The sequence below is a fragment of the Neopelma chrysocephalum genome, unplaced genomic scaffold (genome assembly GCF_003984885.1).
Source record: "Neopelma chrysocephalum unplaced genomic scaffold, ASM398488v2 Primary Assembly neopelma1_23, whole genome shotgun sequence".
Lineage (NCBI taxonomy): Eukaryota > Metazoa > Chordata > Aves > Passeriformes > Pipridae > Neopelma > Neopelma chrysocephalum.
The window spans coordinates 13,966,253-13,992,210 of record NW_020897691.1 but is presented as its reverse complement, the minus strand read 5'-3'; the positions used below and the strand labels follow the sequence as shown (position 1 = coordinate 13,992,210).

The window sequence follows — 25,958 nt, the reverse complement described above, 5'->3', positions numbered from 1 at the left end:
AGAGGCAATAGTGAAACATGAAAGAGCCAGCTTTGACCTTGTGAAATGAGTTCTTGGCATCTGTGGGTTCTAAAGCACTACTATGCTTCAGAAATCAAAAGGATTTATTTTTCTTGGCTGAAAATTTCAGGAGAAAAGCAACAGACTAAGGACCTACCAACATGGACCAATTCCCTTGATTCCAGTTTAATTTCAGCTTTTGAGACATTATGTATTTAACTGCCAGATTACAACATTTCCATGACCTAAAATTTCCACATTGCATGTTCATACAGATACTTCAGGGCTAGCCTCCCATCAGCTGAATTCAGCTCCTCAGATTGCCGAAAGCTGTGCACATTTTCCAGCCTTAGAAGGGTATCAGGGGTTGTCCATTAGGTTAAGGGCATTCTTGAAAGGAAAAAAAATTAATGAAAAACAGGTAGTACATGGAAATATATATGGTCTTCCCTTCAACATCTTGCCCTGCCCTTTATTTTACCTTCTCTGGTCGATGAGCCAAAGGCTTAAACAAGCAATAAATTTTTGCACTGAAAATGCAGCCAGCTGATTATTTGCAGGAGCTCTAAATCTTTTCAGTTACTGTTTTCCAGGATGCAGTAGAAAGGTGTTTAAATTGCAGCCTAAATTATTTTTTCCTTGATGTGCATTTCCCTGTCAAAATAAGTGTTGTTTGTATAAGCACAGCTCAGGCAATTCTCATTACCTTCAGTCAATAAATTACCTCTAATATAAGCATTTTTCTAGTGATCCAAAGAGTGGACCTGTTACTAGAAGTGATTGTATGTATTCCTATGCTGGTAGAGGAAAAACTATTTTTATACCAAGACTTGGCAGGAAACATGAAAATAATTACTCTTAAATAATAAAGAATGAAATATTCCAGGAAAGATTCATCTTCAATGTCTGTTTTTCTTGAAAAAAGTAATCAATTTGCTGCTTAGAATTAATTAAACCTGACAAAAATTTATGGAGCTTTATATTTTGGGGGAGGGGTTTGCTCACATTTTTACTAAAACTTCTTTAAGTTTCATTTCTATTTAAGCAGTAAAAAGCACAGAAGTAAACTCTAGAAATTACAAAGCTCACAGTATTAGGGTCTCACAGCCTCGCAGAGACATGCCTGAAAAAGTCTGGCCCTATATAAATTATGCAAAGACCTTTGAAGTAACATCGTTCAATATGATTCATTCACATAAAAGTACAGCATATTCTTCCAGGTGAGCAGCAGCCATCCAGCTTCTGTTTTCTGCAGTGGCACGATAAAACATGTACTACCTAAGAAATAATCCATCAGCAACACATTGCACTACGTAATAACTCAATCATTCTAACATCAATATTAGTTCATAGACAACAAGCAGATATTGAACTGTTGAACTTTTTCAGTGTTGGAAGACTGCAGAAAATTTAAAGGTAAATTAATTCTGTCAAGGTTGTTCCTTCCTTGCATTCTCTTGAACATTTCTAGCTTAGATAACTCTCCCTGCCAAGACAATTTGAAAACACTGAACCAAGTCTTAGTTTTCCTTTGCTATGTAAGAAACATAAACAGCCTTAAACTCAGCCATAAACTCACAGAAGTTTTAACCAGAAATCTAGAAATGTGAGGGTTTTGTCCCCACAAGTTTTGCCATCATGAAGTCAAACATCACATTTTGTAATGCGCTTCAAGACACTTGGTTGTATGCTTTTGTTTCCTCTATTTCTCACTATTCCAGTGACTTAAGCAAATGAGACAGCATTCATTTGCTTTTATGATTGATTGCACTACACATTGAGAAACAAGAAAATCCCAGTGCCTTTTCTCCTCTCAATGCAATCATTTATGAAAAAGGTATATTAATGACTACCATTAAAAAGCACACATTGCCTCAAAACATGTTTTCACATATCCTGTTTGTTAAATTATCAGCCTTTCATATCACTTTAAAAAATTGAGCAAGTATTTATTAAAATATCTTAATGTACATATCTGTATCTTAGTAATCAATGCTGCTTCCATTTTAGTCTTATGCATGTATTTTTGTTTTGGTAAATTGTTGTATTTATTTTTTGTAATACATGACAACTAGTCTTCCAAACTTCCAAATAGTGTGGATATTGTTTTTTCTCTCAAACTCCTGTATAGAAATCAAAATGACTTTTGACCATTATCTAAGACCAAAAACCACCCAAAGCTGCATTTTATCTAAATATTATATTCCGTTAATTATTTCTTACCACAGATAGTCTGCAAGCACTGAAGTACAATTTAAACATGCCATTTCACATCTGCCTTAAACCCCTATAAAATCGATTCTTTCAGGAAGTCTTTGCATACATAGGCATATGAAAACAGAAAATCGTAAAGATCATATGAAAAAATCAACCCAGAAAGACTGTGATGAAGAGTTTGGAGTTTTTCCTATATCTTCAAGCTATTGGAGACTTAATATTTCATGTCTTTCTTAGACAATCTGGGACAGGAATTTACATGGAGTTAATACACATTTTTAAAGCTAATTCTGAATACCGATATGAAAGAGAGATTTGATTATACACAAAAGCTAGTTTAATTCATGTCACATAAGACAAGAAGTGAAAAGAAAAAAAAACCACCACATTTAAAAAATTTCCCACTGGATTACACGAATCCCACTTTACCACAAAAAAACAGGTACCCTTCTCGTATTTTGTCTTTGTGTAAGTGAACATTGTTTCTGTTATTAAGATAAGCATGGAAATGCTCTCTAAAATCCCAGACCTTATATCTAATTCACCATCCCTGTCAACAAGCAACCAATGGTTATTGATGAGCTCTAAATGCAAACTACAGAGAAAGCCAAATAAAATGCAGTTCTGCTCAAATATATGCCTATTTAATTGACACTTGACATGTAATCCCACTTTAGCATGGATTGATATTATTTTAGGTTAGAGGGTAAACAAAATAGGTTCGTTCAGAGGCTTCTTGCATTATGTAATGCTGTTTTCATCCACACTGATTATAAATTCTAATCACGGTAAACAGGTGTTAGATTGCAACTACAAATTGAACTTTGAATGAATAAGATATAAAAATTTTTATAGACATGTTCTGAGGTTTCAGACTTTAAAATTAGCAGTGGGTCCTATAACCAGCCTTGACAACGTGCAAGAAATGGTTGGATGTTGCCACGAGGGACTATTTAAATTGACAATACTTTGCTTAAATGCCAACTTCAGTTAGACTTCGAAAGTATTTGAACATTGATATTTTATGAATGCAATTTGAATCCAGACAGAGCTAAACCTCTGACTACATCTGAACACATATTTAAACAGTCTTCCACTAACTTGGAGTGTCAACAACAACAGACTCATGAGTAATAGTCATTCTAACCATCTTTGGCTATGGAGGTACCAGAAAGATAAAACAGTCTTCTTCCTGCTGCAAAACGCTTGAAAAGTAAACCTTTGGTTCTTAAATTACTATCTTCCTCTTTTTTTCCAGTATGCCAATTGTGTTTTTGTCTTTACTTTGGACTTTTGAGCCCACTGAGTTTTACCACTGAGATTACCCTCTCAGAAAAACCCCACATGGCATGCTAGTGGTTTAGGTTCTATTGTATACATTTGGCAATACTGGATTACTACCAGTTTTCTTAATACCACATTTCCATTCACAGCAGGTTGGCATAAAACACTGTCATGAGCAACACTGTGTAATATCTACTATTTCTTTTCAGTGTTACAAGGCCCAAACCTATCCTAGATAATATAGGCTAGCACAAGGCGGTGTTCTTTCCCCATTGACAATATACTGTTGGTTCTTACTGATTTCTTTGTAGTCTCTTACATACTTAAAAATAGCTAATAATAACTTTTTGTAAATAGAGTTAAACACAATTAAGACACTGTGCATTGGAGAACAGAGTACAGCATCTTCTTTTCAGCTAGTCTAACTTAAAAAAACAGTAGTATCCTTTGATGGATATCCTTCTTGTTTATGAAGAACATCATAGCATAACAGTAGAATATTCTCTGTCATTTTGCAGGTAATGCATGAGCCACTGGCACTAGGGACTATTCTGGGAGGAAGAGGCAGGCAGTCTTCTTAGACACATATGGAATGTGCTATTTGTGATACTCTTATTTATTTTGTTTGTGATATCAAAACTGAAGGACAGAGAAAGAGAAATACATAATATCGTGCTTTTGGCAGTGCAACCTGTGTCATCTGTGGTGGGTAGACTTGATCAGCAGCCAAACATTCAACCATCCACTTGCCAACTACCTCACTCAAAAGAAGAAAGGTAGAAAATTGGGTGAAAAATCTCACAGGTTAAAATAAAGATAGGGGGATTGCTTAATAGATACCATCATAGGCAAAAGAGGCTCAGTTTGGGGCAAATTAAGACAATTTATTGCCAATTAAAATAGACTTGAATTGTGAGAAACTTCTGTCACCTCCTCCTTCTGCTTCCTTGCTGAAGTACCAGCTTCCTGACCAGACTCTTCCTCCTCCATTACTAAAGGATGTTATGGACCTGTCAATTTCTGCAACCAGTTTTTCTTTTTGACAAGTGAGGTCATCAGTGTAAATACGGTTTGGGTCCCGCCTTAGCCATGGTGTCCTCAAATGGTGAGGCCTTCCTTTCTCTACCATGATGGAGTTGAACAAAGGCTCAATAGCCTCAGTGTTAAGAGTGATGGATCTGATTCAGATAGGCAAGGCACTCTTCTGTCAAGTGTTGTACCAATTCAGTGGGATTGCGTGTCTGTACATGTGTAAAATCCCAGGATTTGGAAGGTGATAACTGCCCTAGGCACCCGCCAAAATCCTCCCACACGCCCTGTTTCCCTGGGATGGACTACATCAGGGTACATTTCTCTGTCAACTCGCCAAGTTGTTTACTCTTACACTTGGATGCAATCAGGTTCCCCCTATCCAGCAATGTCAGATAAGAGGACCAAACAGCTTACATTTGTAATGCCTTGTCAATATTTCAGAAAGTGTGAAATTAAACGCCAAAACCACAATTATTAATATTGGCTGTTGGAGTGAAGGCAGTCAGGAAAAATTTCATTACACTATGCATCCTGAAAGCTCTGTCATCCTATGCTAAATGGGTTTTATTAGATATATGAAAAGGACTGACCTGCCCTCCATAAAGCACTGGGTTGACAGCAGAGAATCCAACCATATTTTCACTGCCAAGCATTCAAACTTTCAGGAAAGGTCACCCTACTAACACCTACAATTCGTAGTTCTACAACAGCCCATTAGCGATATTAATGGAGATCATAAAACATCAGAAAGCTCAGAAAGCCTACGGAAGTAAAGCTATACATAGTCCATTACAAAGTGTTATATTGAAAAAGAGCATATGCGCTAATATATCCCTTCCTTCCTAGAGTTACTCATACTTTTACACACACCATTGTGTGGAGGACTTTAAGGGATCAAATTGTGAAAGAGCATTTTCATTCCAACTATTTATCTAAAAAATTCTCCAATAATCTCAGAGTACCTCTTCAAACTGGGTATTTTGTTTGTGTTTTTCATTTGCTTTGCATTTCCCACAGAGATGCTGAAAAGTCAGTTACATGCCTTGTCTTGATGCACCATCCCAGAGGATATACAGGAAATTCATCCATCTTGCAAGATTCTCACAAAATCTAATTGTTGCTTATTAAGTAATATAAAACCCAATGGCCTGCATAAACACGATTAGAAACATGATGTTGAGCGTCTTCCTACATAATCTCTTCACATCAAAACCAGTTTTTGCTAAAATAGCTATCACTTGAACCCCCTTAAGAGTACAGTTAATTTTCTTAGCATAATTTTTGCCTTTGCTTACTCCAATACTACTCTAATAATTGTAATAATACAAAAAGCCATGATCAACTTTTTTCTTTTTCTTTCCCTTTCATTGTCAGTCACTCTTAAGATTTATAGTTATCATATAGATTTATAGATATCATAGTTTAATAAATTTACTTACTGAATTCTCCATTACATTTGAATGCTATATCAATTTCAGAACATCTGCCGTTCTACCCCAAGCCAGTTTGTAACCTATTCTATTGTCCTGTCCTAATTCCTGCTTCCCTCCAGATTTAGAAAGGGAAATTCCCTTTCTTCTCACTAACACAGGAGACTGAAATTCAGATTAAACTGAAGTCAAATTTATTTTCCAGCTCTCTTTCTGATACCTTGAATTTAGTTAAGCTAAGCTGTTCCTGTCTGCTTTGATCAACAGCAATATTGAGGACGTAGGAGGAAGAGAGTTATTTAGCCAGGTGTTTCTTTGCAAAGGATTCCTCTTTGTGGTGAGTCAGAGCAGAGTATGAGGTTGATAAAATGTGGCTGATAATAAACCTGTGAGTAAATTAAAGGCTTTGTTTAGCTCACTATTGCAAAAAATCTTGATTTCGCATTCACTGCCACTTCCCTCAATTAAAAGAATGTTCTTAAAAGGCTTTTGATTTTTTGCTTAGCTGGGTACTTGAATAAAAAAGACTAAACAGCACATCAGAGTAATGTGAATGTGTGCCTTAGTTCTTGTTTGTATGCAGATGACCAAATTCATAGCACTGCAGTTTTGCTGTAACTTGCTTATTCCAAGTTTGATTTGCCGTTTTTAAAAATCACTTAATTATGACAATTCAAAGAAAATGTCTTTTAGGTCTGCAGGCACAAAAAACGTGCAAGCCCTATAATACCGTTTCAGCAGGCTAATGGGCACAATCCAGCCCATGCAAAGCAATAACTGGCTTATTTTACAATTGGGACAATCCACCCAGCCCTAAAAGGGACTCAATTGCCATCATGAAAGAATGGTATATTAAAATGTACCTGAAAAATACATTGTGATTCCCAAAAAAATTCCATTATTATCATTTTTTGGGTAAGCATTCCTGACAAAAAGCTAAGAGCAACACTGTTAGGCAGATTCTAAGACAAACAACTGAACTACATAGAGTACCATAATGTTTGGTGAAGGTTTATCATCAAAATTTCAAGCTGAAATGTTCCACACATCCAAGGAGTAGGGGATCAAGTAAGTGGTCTAATAGGAAACTGAGGTTTGTACTACCAAAGTACCTAGGTTTGGTGCTCAATATAAGAGGCTTAATTCCTTTGTTGGCTCTCTATATGGACAGCATCAAGAGGGATCACCAAAATCAGGTGAACAATGGGACACCATTACAGTGATAATACATGAAGAAAGCATAGCATTACCTAAAGCTCCAGGGCATTTACTAAAAGACCAGAGATGCTGTCACTCAGACTGATTTTATTATAGTCAGTTTCTTCTATTAACTGAAAAACCATAGTTGAAACACGTCAGTAGTGAAGCATTATTCATTTCAGTTGACGCAAACTGAATGATGCCTGTGAACCACACGTACACAATCTAGAACATAATACCATTTTCAGTACCACCTTACTCTTGGTTTCATTTTAATGCTAAGGCTTCTCCAGATGTTCTACATCTTATCTTCACAACCTTCTAGAGGTACAGTCTCTGCTCCAAATAGACTGCAAAGACTGCAACAAAAAAAAATTTTAAGAGTGACTGGTTGTTTTCAGACTATTCCTCGGGCCAGATTAGCTATCTGGTATAGAAAGCATAACTGTGGGTTTTGAGGAGCAATACAGTCAAGGGGAGACCAATATTATAGCACAGAGCAAAAGGAGAGGATTCCAGTCATGACAATGACAGACACAAAGACTTTCGAAAAAGAAAGGGAGAAAAAGAAGCCTGATGAGATCAGATGACAACAGAAGCTGGATAGGTGTGGACACAACTATCAAAGGCCTTGAAGGAATTAATTTAAACATTTCTTGAAGGAATTTTAAAATAATAAGTAAGAAAGAATCAAACAGTAAATAGAAGTATTAAAACAGACATTATCAATCTAACAAAGATGGCAAAATATCAGTCCTCATCGTTTGAACAAGATTCATCAAGACAGAAAAAAGGACATAAAGACATTGCAAAAATCAAGGTGGAAGTCAAAGAAGCCTCAAAATAAGAACTATCACAAAAATGGAAATGTGGATAGACTATATGTGATAGAACTAAAATTGCCATATTTCAGTGAATACCTACAAAGATAAACTCTAGTAGAAAAAAGCAATCATTCATGTTTTAATAAAAACACCCTTTGTCTGTCCAACACATCTGCACTGTTATTCTGGTAATATAAAAACACACATACATCTTCATTTAGACATCAGCAAGTTTGATGTTTTAAAAACCAAACAAGTCTGCATAATATCAGTGCCGCAGCTTTCAACAGCAAAGATCAGAACAAAGTGTGCAACTGAGAATGCCAGATTGTAATCACAAAACTGGAAAAAAGTTCAAGTAATCAAAACTATTCAATAATTTGGGGTTTCAAATTTTCAAGAGACATCTGTGGTTAAACACATGAAATTTTGTCACTTCACACTTCCAGATCACATTCTGAAACTAGAATCTTTCACTCCCCACTTTGGTTCTAAATTCTGTCCGTGAAACATTCCCCTGGAGTGTGCAAAAGCACAAAAACACTAATGTCATATATCCATATAAAGGAGTTAGTAATTAGCATTTACTTCAATAAAAGGTATCACCTCTGATTAAGCTGCCATACACAGTCATATTCCCTTTTGTGAGATCTGCTCTACCATCTTGCCACTTCTTTTCATTCATTAGACAAGTAAACATGGAAACTGCAGGTAGCTAAGGTGCACAGTTCTGAAATCAAACGCCTACCTGCAGGGCAAGAGGGAGAGGACAGGCAGAGAAATCCCACTCAGAGTCTTACCTTCCAATTAGCAGGAACTCCCCAAGCACTCCCAGGCGCCTCATGGCAATGAGGATTCCCCTCACTGTCATTCCCTCACAGAAGCAAACCACCACTCTGGCCTTGGGTAACCTTTCTCGCAGCTTGCGGAGCAGGCGATCAAAGCTCTTTTCCCCAGCGTTGCTGTAGATCTTGTCAGAGTGAGCAATGCAGAGACCCTCTTGAGCAGCCAGCTCTTTGAAGGCTTCCATTCCACTTTCCCCATAATTTCCTGTTTAAAAAAAAAAAAAGCTTAGATTATATAGTGCATTTAACCAATTAAGGGGGGCTGTGATGGGAAAAGGATAGCTTTCCCCCCCAAAAATCAACTACCATTAGCAGAAAGAAAAGCAAAGGGGACCCATCAATGTGAACATACTCAGAGTTCAGTGGAACAGGATATCCATGTATCAGTAGGTCTTAACTGACCTGAGGACTTCAAGTTTCTTTCCTTACACTGATTTAACAATGGGTGTTAAAGGCAAACAAGGGATGGATAGGTAGAAAAGAGGATAAAGACAGATCAGACAGTGAGAATAAAGGTTTATTAACATTTCTATGGCAAAAATGACAAATGTGCTAGTCCAGAAAAACAGGTATAATAAAGAGAAAAAAAGGATTCAGTTCCAAGCCATTCTGTACCATATGCAGTCCATACTCATAAAAGTGAATGAAAGATGGATGCAAATTAAAACACACTGATCTAGTAACGTCTTGAAAGCCACTTACACTAATTTGACTGACCAGTGTTCATGATAGCTAATATTTAGGCTTGATGTTTCTCTTAGAATAGGAGACTTCAATCAGAAACAACTTCAGAAATAACCCTTCCTAGGATAGAAATATTTTAACTGTGTGGTCCAAACAACATAAAAACTGATTCTCAAATTCACTTTTATTTATACACTTAGCAAGCCAAATCAACAGCTCTACAACACTCAAACTGCCTTCAGCTATGGAGACAGGTGAAACCCCAAGTTTTCTTTGAATATTTTATGCCTGCCATGAGCAAAGGATTTATGATGAACATCCATCAGGAAAGAGGAAGGAACAGATGGATTACAAAAAAATGTATCTATTGACAGTAACAAGAAATGGTTCAAAAATAGAAGCACTAATTTGATGCTATCCACATCCAAAATGTTTCCTTAATTTATTGAGAGAGTAACATCAGATACACTGATGACTTCTAGACCCAGACCGTTTTGAGCAAGGGGTGACTGAAAAGGTCCCTCTTCCTCATTTGCGGCAACAGTTTGAAATAGCAAATGGCAAAGAGGAAGACTTCTAAATCAGCCTAAATTCCTTCATACACACACACACATTAAAATAAATAAATAAATAAATAAACTCCTCAAAAGGTACGGTAGAAAGGTATAGCCATCAGAAAGAACATTTAGCACGAGACAGTTCAGGCATTTCTGTATAAATCCAGTAGAAAGGAGTGCATTTTTCCAGACATGTGGATCATTTACCACAGATCAGACACACTATGGCAGTCATAGTCATACTAGACTCCAGACAAACCTGTTAGATCTAGTGTCAAACACAAAATTAAAGTTCCCCAACCCTTTGCATTGAAGTGCCCTAGTTTCTTACAAATTTGAAACACAGCAGAATGGCCTCTTTTCTAGCTTATGACTCAACACCAGATTCAGCAATCAGGTCAGTCTGCTTTTTTTCTGTGAGACAGACATACCCCAGAGCGGGAGTAATGCCATGGTTCTACATGACTGTGGGGAGGAGAAAAGAGAGGAAGAGCTGTGCCTGGTGGGAACACACCACCAAGCATCCCACCCTGTGGGCTCAGCAGTCCCATCTGATGACCCCGTACAGGGGTAAACAATGAGGCCTTGTATAGGGATTGTCATATGCTGAGAAGGACACAGATGGAGGCATTTCCAGGTATTTACAGGCCATAACCTGCAGTCACCAAGGGATTTACCTCAAAGCAGTATGGTTTGATCCATACTGCTTTGATGACTTGCCTCAGGTCCCAGAACGAGGCAGGACAACCTCATCACTGACTTGCCATTAGCAAGCACCTTATGCTTTGGAAGGAAATTAGGATATATTTTCCATTTTCATGTGGAGCTTGGTTCAACACAAACTCATTTGAAACCAGTAGGATTATTCTTAAAGTCTTACTTAAGGCGAGATGGGGGACTAAACTGAATTTTATTAGGTGTTTAGGCAATGCATATTAGAAAATAAGTGTAGTAGGTTTCCTACCTAAACATTAAGGTAAGATGGGATTTTGTCATGAATCAGTACAGCACTAATTCTGCTGTAGTTCAAGTTAATGATTTCAAGAAATGAAATCTGCTTGGAATGATTTTTCTCAGCTTGAATTTTGAAGAAATAACAATTATTTCAAACATAGTTACACCTGTACCAACAGTACAACAGCCTACCAAAATATGCAGTAAGAGGAAGATATTGTCTATAAATTTAGTTGTGTGCTAGAGAGTCTAGGAGAAAAGCTAATTAGGATCAATAACAACAGAGACATAAGATGAAATAGGCAAAACACAATGCAGAAAATTTGCAGCTGAAAATGAAAGCTTTCTAATCCTTACATGAAAGTAGTGTAACAGGTTTTCAACAGCAGCACAGAGAAATCTGATGTTAGACTGGAGCTTGCTCAGCTCACAAGAGTATAATGTAAAGTAAAAAGTCTGAACAGCCAGAGACAAGTCTTGCTGACCCAGGACGTCCTCTTAAAGCCTGTTTGCTCTGCTCCCAGAGCAAGACAACATGCTGCACATCTTTCCCCTCCAAGGGAAAGGATCAGGGAGAAAATAAATGTGTGATAGATGTTATATACATTGTTCAATGCACTCAGCTACTGGAGTATGCACAATGTAAGGGCATATATAGAATAGAAAACACCAATTAATTCTAGGCAACAGCCAAGAACACAGCCATCTGTACCAGCTTGGTGGGCACACCCATTTCTATCCACACACAGGCAAGAGCTAAGAGGGGAAACATATAATGAAATAAATCTGTGCATGATTGTAGTCAGTGAAGAGTTACAACAGGGCCCCAGGCTGAGGACCTTTTTCCTTTGAAAGAGCCATTGAAGAAAAGATCCAAGCTTATCTGCAACTGCCCTTTGTTATCAGGATCAGCTATGAAAAGTAGAAGTACTTATTATCGTGAGACTACAAACAACTGATTTTCTTTCTGACCCCTACCCAAAACTAAGCAAGCCAGTAACATACTTTGAGTACCATAAATACCTTGTGAATTTTTAACAATTTTTGAAGTGTCTGTACAGAAGCATAAGGGTAAATTTTAAATCTGTCATGGTTGCAATTTAACCAAGAGCATTTTTTTAACACTTTTCTCTCAGTGCCAAAGAAAGCTTTGCTTCACCACTGCAAAAATCCTAGATAAGGTCATTTCTAGGAGGCATCCACATATCTAAAGATGCTGCTGAAAGATCCATGTAGTGGTAATTATTCTCATTCATTGAATTCCATGCATTAAATATGTTAACAAAAATATTAACAAAAACATTTTTACTGTAGTAAAAATCAAAGATGTTATCTTGACCAACAGAAGACATACGAAAGAAGTAACTAACAAAAATTCAGCCTCACAAATTGCTCCTTTGAGCCAGTAAATATTACATTTTTGCCACAACTATACTGAAAGTAACACTATTTGCTTATATTAACACTTGAGTAGTGTGGGGAGCAGAACCCATGAGCTCCATCTAAAAGGTTTGTATTCTTTTTTTTATTATAGCTATATGCCAAAATTTTCCCTATTCTCTTTGTCAAGAGAACCATTTATTTTTTCATCTATGAAATAGAGCAGAAACAGCTCTGCAATGAGGCACTTTTGAGAATCCTGGAGATTGTCTTCTTAAATGGCTGTGTGGGTCTTCCTAAGCCACAAAACAATGTGCCCTGCATAAATCCATGTCTGATTTCATTCAAGGATAAAGACTAGTTATGTGATAATATAAGGAAATGTGAACCATTCATATTTGTGCTGAAGAGAACATTCTCTGGAAATATAGGCTAATACCTGTTTAGAAAAAATCTTAAAGACCATAATGCTGAAGAGGAAGACTGAGACTGCTCTTTTGATAGGAAATGCCAAGGGGTCTTTTTTTAAGACCACTTTAGAGAAGCACCTACAAAACCAACAAAATCTATAGCAGAAAACTGGAAGAATGTTCCAATGCAATTAAATTACAAAAATTAGGGAGCAAGAGTTACTTCACCTACCTGGGCCATGAGCAATCTCTTCAGATGAGGTTACCTATTCCTCACCTTTAGGGGCTTATTTACTGTATTTATTCCACTAAACAACAGCAACTACATCAGAGATGAACACAAAAAAATAAAAGCATACACAAAAACAAAAAGCCTACACCCCGCAAGCACACAGCAAAGGCAACGCACTGATGATAACACCCACAAAATCTACCTTCACTGCAGGGTACTATAGAGGTAAGTCATATCTCAAGAAGATCACTCTTTTCAAAATAACAAGTGAGAAACTATTCTCTGTACTCTTCTTTTCTTTCTAAATGTTGCAATCTGTTTGTTCACCTCTCCCAGGCTTGTAGATTGCTAGAGGTATGATGTTTGTTTCAGTGTTCAGTATTGATTCACTATACGGCTTTTCTTTTCTTCAGTTAATTAACTGCTTTTTGGCAGAGAGAAAATTAGATGAGAACAAGAGGACAGCATGACATAACAGTAAGGAGTAACTACTGAAAAGCTTTGCTACTGCAAAGGCAAATTATTTGAGAAGAGCAAAGCAAGCACACAATCTGACTATAAAGTTACTTCCTGACGTATTGCAATAACTAATTTGTAACAACTAGTGATGGTATTGGATATGGCAGTAAGTGTATAGTTGTCAAATATAAGTCTGAGAAGACTGGAAAGTTTTGGACCACTGAATATTACAAGGAAAAAAAAAAGCAAAAAGAGTGACAGTTTTCTCTCTTATACTATGCTTCCCTATGTGACAGGAGCATCTTTGAATAGGGTCACTTAAAAAGAAAAAAAAAATGAGTTATCTAATATTAATGTAATTCTTATCAGTTTAAACATATTAAATTATTGTGTGTATACTCTTAGTCCATTGCAAACTAAAAAAGTTCAACCATCAGATTTAAACTAGTATGTTAGTGACAAGTTGGGAGCACATAAATAATCAGCTAATGTATCTCAGATGAAAAGCAGTCATTTTCTAAGCTAATACAATCACTTACATCTATTTGTCCACACCTTTGATTAGAAGACTTAAAAATAAAAACCAAAGTCCATATTTATTCCCTGAATGTAACAGACTAACAAAAAAATGAAAAGTTGTAGAAATGGATCTACCAATGTATATTATTTTGGTCTATCCCAAGCATAAATACTACACTTGTAGAAAGAAGCCCTGCTGGCACACAGCTTTCAGGGCCACTGAACTGACACCGTCCCTACCTCTGCCAGACTTCTTCATCACTGTGAAAAGGGCAAAGATCCAACATTTTCATGTTTCCCCACAATATCTTTTTCCAGGCTATCACACTGATGTCACAAGGGGCTACATTTTACCAGTTATCAGTTATCCCAAATATGATTTGTGTTTCCTTTTTCAGTGAACTCTCTTTACTTAATGTTGACTTTGCCACCTAAAGCCTTCTCCACACAATTTCTTCTCGGAGTTCAGATAGCTTTCTCAAAATAATTTTTTTTCCCCTCTCGAAAACCAACTGAATTGTTCACTGCTCCCTGTTGCTTAGATTAGGTCCAGCTATCCGTCTCCTCAGTTTTAAAGTTGGTTTTAGCTTGCTACTTACCACCTGTAGGTATCAAAGACCTCCTTACCATCACTGGCTTGCCTCCCAGGCCAACTCACGGCTCTGTGGAAGTCAGCATTTCCCTTACATTTCCCTGCATTTCCTTTGACGATTCTGGAGAGAATTTGTGTTGAATAATGGCCTCACTGTCCTTTAGTTATAGAGAAGGAAACTCATTATTAGAAATTGAAACAGCACTGTAAACACTCTGTCTTCTTTTAAGCTACATTAGCAAAGTTTTCTGGATTCACCAGAGATTTCCAAGGAAATGCACTCTAGCATTACAAAAACTAGAAGGATATGTTAAATAAATGAACTGACTCATCTTGGTACACTACAGATCTCAACCATCTGTGCATACTGCTTATTTTCTTCAGGCCCTTCTAGAAGTGCAGAAAGTGAGCTGTTGAGGCCAGACTAGTCTTTTTGTTTTTTGATGTCAAGTAAAACTGGGTACAAGGGAGAAAATAAAAACAGAAGCTGGGGGGTGAATTAGATGATTGTTACAACCATTAAAAAATACACTATTCCTAACATAATCCAACCTCTTAGAGAAATGAGATATATATTTCAAATAAGAAAATTCACATGATTTTATTAAATGCAAGGTTACTAATTACCAAGTATATACATTTTGCCAACAGCTCACTGTAGTGATGTGTTACCTTAGTAAAGAAGACCAAGACAAAAGTAAAACTCTTCCACTGAGTAAAGTGGTTGTATTTAAACCTTCATCCTGAAAGCAGCAGATGCATAATCTTGATCAACTAATTGATATTCCTGTCAGAAATACAGGCACAGGTGAAGTTAGTCTGATGTAATGAGAACATTAGTGCTAAATGACATTTTCTTAATAAGAAAAATGCCAAAATGAGGTCTCATGTCATTTTCCCCCCTAAATATATTCAAAGCATACAGCCAGTGATTATTTATTATTTATCTAACAAGTTTTAGAGTTTTATATTCTAACGAAAGTATTTCAGCTCCAAATCTAGCTGATACCTAGTACTTGTAACAACTTTACTTACTGAACTTGGTCTTTCTGTTCATGACTTATCAATAAGGAGCTTCCAGTTTTTTTCAGAAAGTATTAAAAATAATCTAATGATGCCTAATGTTAACTGTTGGTTGGTTCTGTTGGTTGGTATTGGTTGAACAAGGCGTCACACATTTTTTTATGTTTCTTGATGAATCTGGAGAAAGGAAACGTAAGAATAAAGTTTCAACTCCTATGAATATTTTTTTAAGTTTTCTGTGAATATTACAGTTAGTAAAATAATTTACAAAAATGGAAAGGATACCCAGAAGGGACATCAAAGTAGGAGAACAATATTCAGGTGTTTTTTAATATGAGCAGACATTTCAAGAAGAGGGAATGAAGTATATGTTCAATTCTCCTCATACTTTGGCATTTATGCAATTAGGTTAGCTCACCTTCAATCATAAGAATTAAACCTTGAGCAATCAAAAATCACGCGTACAAGTATCCTACTGCGAATGAGAGTTTGAACATAAAGAATTAATGGACATTTAAAAACATATTTCTACTGTCTATCTGTTTTCTGAACCTGCTGGCTCAGAGCAATCAGTTTCTGACCTTCCCTATAATTTTTAGAGTAAAAGATGGCTATTCTTTTTTTGTGAATCAAGATACTCACAAATTATTTAGAGATAATTGAATTTTAATTTAAATATGCTGAAGAAAAACAATATCCGCCTTGCCTTACATGTCCATTAAAGATTTTGATGAAAATAAATATAATTTCCTATTATTATTTGAGCTGTCCCTCACTCACAGCCTACTTTTAATTTTAACTATTATGACCAACAATTTGTAATTAATTGTATCATCACACCTGAAAGAAACTCTTGGATTGATAAAAGAAGAAAGAAATAAAGCCAGAAAGGTTTAGATGCTGAGTCTGAGAGCTAGAGATAAGGAGCAAAACAAAATTTTTAGCAATTTAAGAACAAGGTCTAGGGAAAGAGAATTGGAATACGTAGGCAAAAATAAAATGTATCTGGACAGAAGTGCTTCATTTTTACAGAATCAACATGTTCAAAAAGACTGAAGGTAATGCTACAAATATTTTTTTGGTAATATCTTCCTCCAAAAAGCATTTAGTCAAAATATTTCTAACCAGCTCTAAGTTGAAGACCTGATTCTGCAATCACTGTCCCAGATAATGACTTGAATACTCACAGTGATGCTTTAAAAGACTTAGAGCAGAAAAGTTCGATACGCAGCACAAGTGTTTGTAGAATTCAACAATTCTACTGACAGAAATAAAGTCAAAAGAAAACAAAAGAAAACCAAATCCTAATTTTGAACAGTTCTTTCAATAATAAAGTTCAGTAGAGATACTCATGCCATCATTTCCAATTGAGTTCACAACATCAAGGATTAACACGATATGAATGTTATCATGACACAATATTAAAAGGCATGTCTGCTGCTGAATGGTGAAACATTTGAAATACCTTTTCCCAAAAGCTACTGTAATATCTGCAGAAGAAAAGATGACTTAACACTGAGAAGCCAGGCAGAACCATTACAGGAAATTAATGTAAAAGCTGCATTACCACAAGCAAAAAACAAATTAGTAGTAGCTCCCATATAGGTAATACAAAAGAGTGAACTGCAGAATGGTAGGCTTGTGAGATAGAAAAAAATGTCTAATGCAAGAAGGAGAAAGTAATAATCCTGAACATGTGAGACATTGAGATACTGCTTGCCAGCTAAGAAGGGCAGCAGGTCTGCATCCATATGCAGCTTTGCTAGGCTGTACCCGAGGGATGACACCTCGGACAGCCTGAGTCCTCCCACACCCAAGAATGCTCCTAGGTCACCTCCCATGCTTCTGGACCAAATGGGAGAGGCCTTAGAATTGGCAGGAGGAGGGCCCTTCCAGCACTCCTGATGCAGTTCTTAACACACTGTGCCTTCTTAGGGAGATGTAGGCAGTGCTGCTATACAGGCCTGTAAAATGGCTCATTGGAAGAAGAAGAGAACACTTTGCTGGGTTAAGAAATGGAAGGAAAGACATTTCATTGAGAAAGACAAAAACATTGGGTTTTTTTACCAGACATTGCAGACATTGCAGTTTTTCTTCCTCCACTCCCACAGCCCTGTGGCTTACAGGTAGATCCTGAGGAATGGTTTCTGGGGACTCACAGTTTGTACGGTCATCCAGAAGATCCCATCAGCCTTCTGTATCCAGCACAAAACAATCTGAATCTCAGTTTGTCATCCCCTTGTGACTTCATCAGCTCTGTCCACAAATAAATATTCCTGGAAAGATATGCTGGGGGAGGAGAACGGCCCTTCTCAAAGGCCCACAAAATTACTGCAGCCCCCTGCCTGCACCAGGGAAGCCAGACACAGCCCTGTTTGCTCCCGTCAGCTTGTCTTTTCCTGAGTTGTACCTGTGAGGGACAAGAGAAACTGGGCACCAGCAAAGCGGACGTGTGGAGATGCCCTGGACACAGGTCAGAGTTGGCAGAGCAGGGATGCCGGCCCCACAAGAGGCTGCTGGCACCCTGATAGCTGTGCTGCCCTAGCTCCCAAGGGTGCTGAAGGCACAGCAGGCACCTCTGCCAGGCTGTGTCCCAATTACTGAGAGAGGAACTTGAGAAGGAGAGGGAGAGCATGGGGAGGCATTTGACCTCAGATGGCAGGGTGGCAGATGTGAAATAGAGGGAGAGAGGCTGAGTCTGTGCATATATTGAGCACATCCAAAACCATTAGCTACTGAGAGCAAGACAGTCATGCTTGCACAGTTTGCTGTGTTCAAGCTGTCCAGGAACGTTGTAATTAACTGCTGATGAAGCAGGCTGTGAGGTGGCACAGTGTGAGGCAGATTTGGGTGGCCTACTGGCCTCAGGTTTGGCATTTTGCTGGCAGCAAAGAAACAAAGCTTTCAGCCTCAACAGTGCCCCAAGGGCAGCATCAACATGGTTGGCTCTGATCTCACAGCCCACAGCCAGGAAAAATCCATCCATCTGCAGCTGTGCAGATGTGATCTTTTCAACAAAAACATTATGGAGATTCCTCAGGCAGTCTTTGTGGTTGCTTCAGCACTGTGAAACAGCAAAGCCCACTGTGTGTCAGGAGTTTTAATGAAGGTCTTCATCAAGGGTTTAGAGAAGCAATGTGACTTTTCAGAGTGTTTGACGTTTTTGCCTTGACTGAATCAATAAAAGACAACATGGATGCTTCTTGATCTTGTGACAACAAGTATGGTAAGTCTAATCAGCACACTAAAATACTCCATATATTTCTCTCCAGCAGCATATTACTTTTGACAAGGAGGAATATAGCAATTCAACAGATGTATTTCTAGTGCTGAGAGTGTTAGAAAATCAGTCCCTGAAGCTCTGGCTGTGCACCATTGAGGTATGATCCAAAAGCACAAGAGACTACAAATTCCATTTTGGTATTCATGCTGGTGTCATCTGGGGTAGAGTTAATTTTCTTCACAGTGGCTAGTGCGGGGCTATGTTTTGGATTTGTGCTGAACACAAGATTGATAATATGAGATGTTTTTTGTTATTGCTGAGCAGTGCTCACACAAAGCAAAAGCCCTTTCTGCTTTTACTGCCACACTGGCAAGGAAGTTGGGGGTGCATGGGAAGTTGGGAGGGGACACAGCCAGGACAGGTGACAACAACTGACCAAAGGGATATTCCGTATCATATGACATCATGCTTAGTATATAAAGTAGGGGGAAGACAGAGGAAGTGGGTGGGGGGACATTTGGAGTAATGGTATTTGTTTTCACAAGTAACTCTTACATGTGATGGGGCCCTGGTCTCCTGTGGAAGGCTGAACACCTGCTTATGGGACACAGTAAATTAACTCCTTTTTTTGCTTTCCTTGTGTGCACAGCTTTTGCTTTCCCTATTAAACTGTCTTTATCTCAATCCACAAGTTCTCCAGCTTTTACCCTTATGATCCTCTCCCTGATCCTTCTGGTAGGGAAGTGAGTGAGCAGCTGTGTGGGGCTTGGTTGCTGGCTGGGCTTAAATCATGACCACATTGTATAAACTCATATCACTAACATGCCTCTGGTATGAAATAATATAATATTCTGTGAGAAGATGTAAGCAACATTGACTGAGAAGATACTGAATCCTTCAGACACATAGAATGTTTTCAGGCCAAATATCATCTGCTTCTTGTATCTAATCCAAATGCAAATGAGTGAATTGGTGTTGATACAAAAACATCTCTGATATCAAAAAATAAACAAATTTTCAGTTTCTAATTATATTGGACAATTTAATTTCTTTCTTTGTCCCCTTTTTTTTCCAATGGGCTGAAAAGTTCACTTTCTATTTTAATTAATTTAACTACCACTAAGCTTCAGAAGCACAAAGTAGTATTAAACATAGGTGTTCAGTTGGCCAAGTATTAAAAGAAGCAACAAACCAGAGAGGCTATTTATAACAGCAAGCTCATAAAAAGTTCGTAAAAGTGTTAAATAGCTAGAGAGGAGAAATGGGTCTTCTTAGAGGGAAAAAATTAACAGTGCAAAGGCTACTGCAAATCCTATATACCACTGTGGTTTCACATTAACTTTTTCCCTTCAACAAAACATTTCTGGTATGGCAAAGATGACCTGGTAGTCCTTTATACGAGTCCCACATAATCTCCGGTACTCCGTAGTAAACAAAATATTTGTTAGATTTGATGGTTGTTACTACAGAACCAAGATTTCAGCAGAATAACTTAGAAAATCTTAACGCTTTCCGTGCTGTTGTGGAAAGAAAATAATGATTCTTCTTAAGAAGTAACTAGGAGATATACAAGGCACATACCACTTTGGATGGTAATGATATGTCCCTTTTATTAATTGTAAATGTTATCTTTCTTTGCAGTATTATTCATGCAATTAAATAGTTTATTTGTATGGTTTGCATGCACTTGTCTTTTGAGTAGCTGATTTTCATACAGTGATCTTAAAGGACACCTTCATCTTAAGAGGTTTTGAAGAGCTGTCTCCTATTAGACTCGATGATTAAATTGGATAAAGAGAGTGATGTTTCTGTACATAATTGTATACCAAAACAAAACCACAGCTGCTTGGAATAGGAAATTTTGGGGCATCTGTGAGTCAACTCAGATGCTCAGATCCCACTTACACACTAGGAGAGTTATACAGCACAGAAAGTATTTAGCTGTTTCATTATCAGCAGGATTTCTCTGTTCTTAAAATGTTGCTATATTTTTCACCATTCACATGTTAAATAAATAGTGAACAGTGTTTTTATTTAAATTTTTCTCTCTCTCCTTTGAAACTCTTTGAGCCTCAGATGGTAATATTGAAATTAGCCACTGTTCATTTCCTCTGGTGCAATCAGGATCCAGCTCAAGACTTCCTGATTGCACAGATAAAACATCAGTGGGGAAGGGAGGGAGAAAACACTGCTAGTGGTAAATGAAATCATACATGAACTGTTGTCAGAGATTTCAGGCTGTTTCCTACCCAGAGGAATAAAGAGATAAGAAACTCCCTCATGTATGCATTATGCACAACTTCAATGAGCAATGAAAAGCAATTCATTCCAAGCTGTAGGTCTTCCCATATGGACATTGAGCAAAAGATGTCCACCAAAGATAGTCTGGACTGACTCTATTTGTTAATGCGATGGCCTCTCTGCCACGGTCACTGCAGTCCCTTACCAGAGGAGGAGGGCTGTGAATGTGGTTTTGATGCATCTAGGAGAGTGAGTACAAATACAGAAGGCTGCTCTTGAAGTGCCAGTCTGATGACATGAATTACTGGCACAACTGTGAGCAAGCTCATTCCTGAAAAATCATTCGCAACAAAGAACCTCAGAATTATGGTCAGAATTTGTAGGAACTTATAGTACATTTGTTAGATTTTTCTGTAGTCCTCCTTCCTACATAACAACAATTAGGTGTTGTATTTATTGTGTATAAGATTTTGTGTCTAAGATTAGCTTTATCCTTAATAACATATCCCACATTGCTGTGGTATTTTCAAAGGAACTACAATCTTATCATATACATCTGTACAGGTTTTAATATAACCAGAAAAGCATATGGTTATGCATATTAACATACTATGAGAAGGAGGCACTTTAGGTAGACCTCAATTTTCAGCTTTGGTAACTGCACTATTTATAAGCTGTTGGAAAGCATGCTAAATGACAGACTGAGGGCAAAAACCTACTTCATATTGAGGATGCAGATTTCACTGATTGCATCTGGGGTTAATGCATATACAAGTGCAAAAACAGAAGAGGGACTTAGGGCTTAAATTTTTGACAGTTTTAAAAATGCCGTTCCAACTTGATGCAGCAAAAGACCAAGGGATTAAAATTGTGTACATTTGGAGATTTTAATATATATCTGCAACACTTGTCTTCTAACTTTTTTCTTTCTTGGTTCCAGCATTCCTCTTTGTATTCTTTGGTGCCTGTTGTCTATATAAATGCAAGAGGACTGTATTACCAGGATAGATACAGCAGTACAGTGGGGCTAAGTTTAAAAGCATAAATGCATAGTTGACAAGGGACGCTCCTAGATTTTTGGGAACCTAAGAGATAAATTCATTCTCTCTTCTGAGATTAATTTAAAAAAAAACTGCAGTGTACAGACTGGGAAAATCTAAAAGCAGTATAAAAAAAAACAGAAATCATTATTGAACTCTGGCGGACCATCAGGTACATTTTGTTAGTGAGTAAAAGTGCCAAGGCAAGATGACCAAAGAATCAGAAAAGACAAATCACTCTGTAAGAAGCTTTTGAAGTCTGCTAAAGGTCAGCTGACATGAAAGATACATAATTATATTCTATTTTTGACCCTTGTACAGGCTATTCACTTAAGAGTTGGACTCGAACCTTGTGGGTCTCTTCCAACTCAGAATATTCTGCGATTCTGTGAAAAGGCTTTATCCTGGCTGATGACTATTGGTATAGTATTTTTGCTTTAGGATTTCCATTTTTAGCTAAATAGTTTGCCTGCCCTAAGTCAGTGCTTTCTGAGAAACTTCAAGCTCTTATTAACCTAAAACCAAACACGGTGCCCTTTAAAAAAAGTCTGAAATTATCTAGACTGAATATCTATTGATTTTATTTTTCAAAAACAGAGGCTCAAGTGAATGATTGATGAAAAAATTCTGGGTTGCAGGCTTATACAATGCCTCTGAGAATTCTTACAATATAGAATTACATTATTTCCAAACTGTCTTATTGCATCTTCCTTAGCCGACAAAGTGGGCGTATCAAACCAATAAGACATGCTAAAAACAAAACTAAGAGATTAGAGAGGAAACAAAACAGGATCTGATAAAAAATGTAAATCACTAGACTTTGATAGAGGTACATTTAACTTCTTATTTAAAGATAATATTTAAAGATACTACTTTTAATACCTTGTCTGACACATTATTACTGCAATTATTAAAAAAGGGAAAAGTAGGCAAACTTTTTTTACTGAATTAACACATAGGAACCTCCTGAAATAATCTATCCCTTAGCAGCCTGCAGCCAAATAAACTGTGTCTGATTTTTTCATTATTCAGTTGTGGGCAAAAAAAACACTCTCAGAAAGACAACTGAATAACTAGGTTCTCAGTGGCACGGGGGCCAAGTTTGGTGGCACACTACTAATACAGCTGCCTGGGGAGAATCACATCTCTTCATGTAAGCATTAATTGACCTCTTCACTAGTGCAGTGGCTTTGTGGCTTTATGCCTTGTTCTGCTTACTAAAAGCATTTGTGGTTGATGCTTTCCTTGTAATCACTTTCACTCAGTGAGCATTAGAAAAGCCTCATCATAACATCTAAAGAAAAGCTCAGGGACAGCAGGGCCTTTATCTGGACTAAAATCCTGTTGTGATGAGTTTTGCTTGGCACTTCTCAGCCCCAGATTAGAGTCTATCTTAATAACTAATGAACAGTTGTGAATAATAATTATATCTGAAACACCCCTGCAATATCTTGTTGGAACACTAAGTGCCAGCCTTGCTTTCAACCCTACACCCCAAAGAGAGCTATAACTGAAGCTTTATAGAAAAGTAACTTGCAAGAGTTCCCTGCTCCACCCCCCTTCCAAAACTTAATCTTCTGTTAAATCTCATCAACAGTTCTAATAAAATGCTTGTATTACCAATGAAAAAATCCAAACTGAGACAGAAAATGCTGTTAGCAAGGTCGTGCTTTAAAATATCACCTCACAAATTGCCTGGGAATAGAGGTTAGATGCAACAGTTTTCCTTGGCAATGTTAATCAGATTAATTACTTCATTTTGCTTACAATCTATGAAGCTAATGAATGGGTTTGCTATTTTGTAAATAGACGTTTGCCTATAACAAAAAGTATTGATGATCAAAGATAAATGGATTCAAGAAAAAAGAAATCCAAATCTGAATTATCTTTTACACTGATATCATGGTGCTAGGGGGAAAAAAATGAAACATCACTTCCTGAATTGCATCCACTTTAGTCACATTTTGTTATAGATGTCAGCTCTGTCAAAATATCATCTGTCAAAATGAATTAGTGGAAAATTTAGTACTTCACTTTTAACAAAGAATAAGGCTGTAATGGCATTTCAATTTTCCTTCATCCTCTTGTTAGCACTTGATAAATGCTCTCTCTCGAGCACTGCTGTTCTTCTGACATGCTGCCTGCACTGTAATCTAACAAATCTGAAGAAATGAAAAGGCAGAAATCTTTCTGGATTTTTAACATTTCTTGAGATCTCCGCAAGTTATTTTTGTCTTGACAACTTAATTTGAGCGGATTAGTTGTCGGTTTTTTTTGTTCCCTCCTAAATAATATTTTATTTTGAGTGGATATCTATATTACAAGAGATTGATGAACACAAAACAGTATGTCAGTGAAAAAACATCTGAAGCACTTCTGTATGTTCATGTATGTGTATACAGCAAGAGAGGAATGAACTATTTTGTCTCTTACCAATGGGTTGCTATGAGATTTTTTTTTTAATCACAAATGACCACTTTTCTTTATTTTTCTCATAGAGTTGAGATATGTCATAACTCTACTCTGGGAATAGACAGTTCCCCTGAAACAACTGCTATGTTTGCCATCCTTGAGAAACAAAATATGTCTTACTTCAATGCAAAACCCAACTGTAGGCACCACTAAAAGCAGCAACAATGACTCAAGCGGCCCAAATGTTGACTGGGCAACCTTTCTCAGCAACACTATCAGAGATTTGCCATCTTCTGCACACACAGAACCACTATTCATCTGCTATACACAGAGCTCTGTAGCTGGAGCTGATGCAAAGTTTGCCAAAAGCATGAGTAGATGGGAGGAGGGGTCCTGGGATACAGGGCTGGGTGAAAGCTCTGGAGCAGCAGGTTGGTCGCTCCTGGCAGGTCTTGAGATGTGGAGTCCAGTGGCCCTGACTGCTGCTCTTGAGATCTGTCACTCCCACAGCAGCACCTCATGTGTCATCTCTTGCCCTTAATGACACAAACTGTCCCTGCCTTCCAGAGCAAGCACAGACAAACTGGGCAGCAGAGCTGTGCCTTCCTCTGCCTCTCCCAGTAAGACATCCCAGCCACTTTCCTTGCTTGGATCTGAACTGACCTTCCTCTCACAGAAAAAAATGTAATTATGTCATTTGGCTACAGTCAGTGGTATGGGAGTCCAAAAGGTTCAACAGAGAAACTTTAGAAGCTGGGAACTTAAGAAAAGTAAAGAAAGAAAGAAAGAAAGAAAGAAAAAGAAAGAAAGAAAAGGACAAAGATAAAGGATAATGATGATGGGTTAGTGCTAGAAGGTATTCTGCAGAATAGAAAGAAGTATTTAGTAAGCTTTTATTTTCTGTATTTTGAGAAAGAGACAGACAATGTATACATACCAGAAGATGATGGCGGTGGTGGTGGTGGTGACGATGAATGGTAATTTCCCTTCCCAACTCAGAAGGAAATCAAGTGGCAGCTCCAAAAGGCAGGCATTTTTAAATGGATGTGCTCAGATAACTTCCCACAGAAGTTGCTGACAAGCTCTCTGAACTACTAGAAACTATTTCCAGTAGCTGTTGGAAGTTGAAAAGTGCCAGAGGACTGCAACAAAAGCAGTGTTGTGCAATACTTGAAAAGGATAAGTGAGTTAACCTGAGTAATTGCAGGTCTGTCAGCCTGACATCCATTTTGGACAAAACAACTCAGGAGCTGACATGGAACTTGTGCAGGAAAAAAATTAAGCGAGTGGGACAATGTAAGAGTTGCCAATCATTATGTTTATGTGGAAATTAGAACTTTCCAATTATCCAAAATATCTTTTATCATTGGATTTACAAGCTTGGTTATAAAAAGTAATAA

At 37.5% G+C, this 25,958-nt stretch overlaps 1 protein-coding gene across 6 annotated transcripts in view; it reads right to left on the bottom strand.

Moving 5' to 3' along the window:
• GRM1 (glutamate metabotropic receptor 1) overlaps positions 1-25,958 on the bottom strand; it is a 186,027-nt gene that overhangs the window by 140,938 nt on the left and 19,131 nt on the right. For all 6 annotated transcript variants that reach the window (XM_027687559.1, XM_027687549.1, XM_027687542.1 and 3 more), the window contains exon 3: positions 8,788-9,037. In XM_027687559.1, coding sequence (XP_027543360.1) covers positions 8,788-9,037 — 250 coding nt within the window. The remainder of the gene's footprint in view (positions 1-8,787; positions 9,038-25,958) is intronic.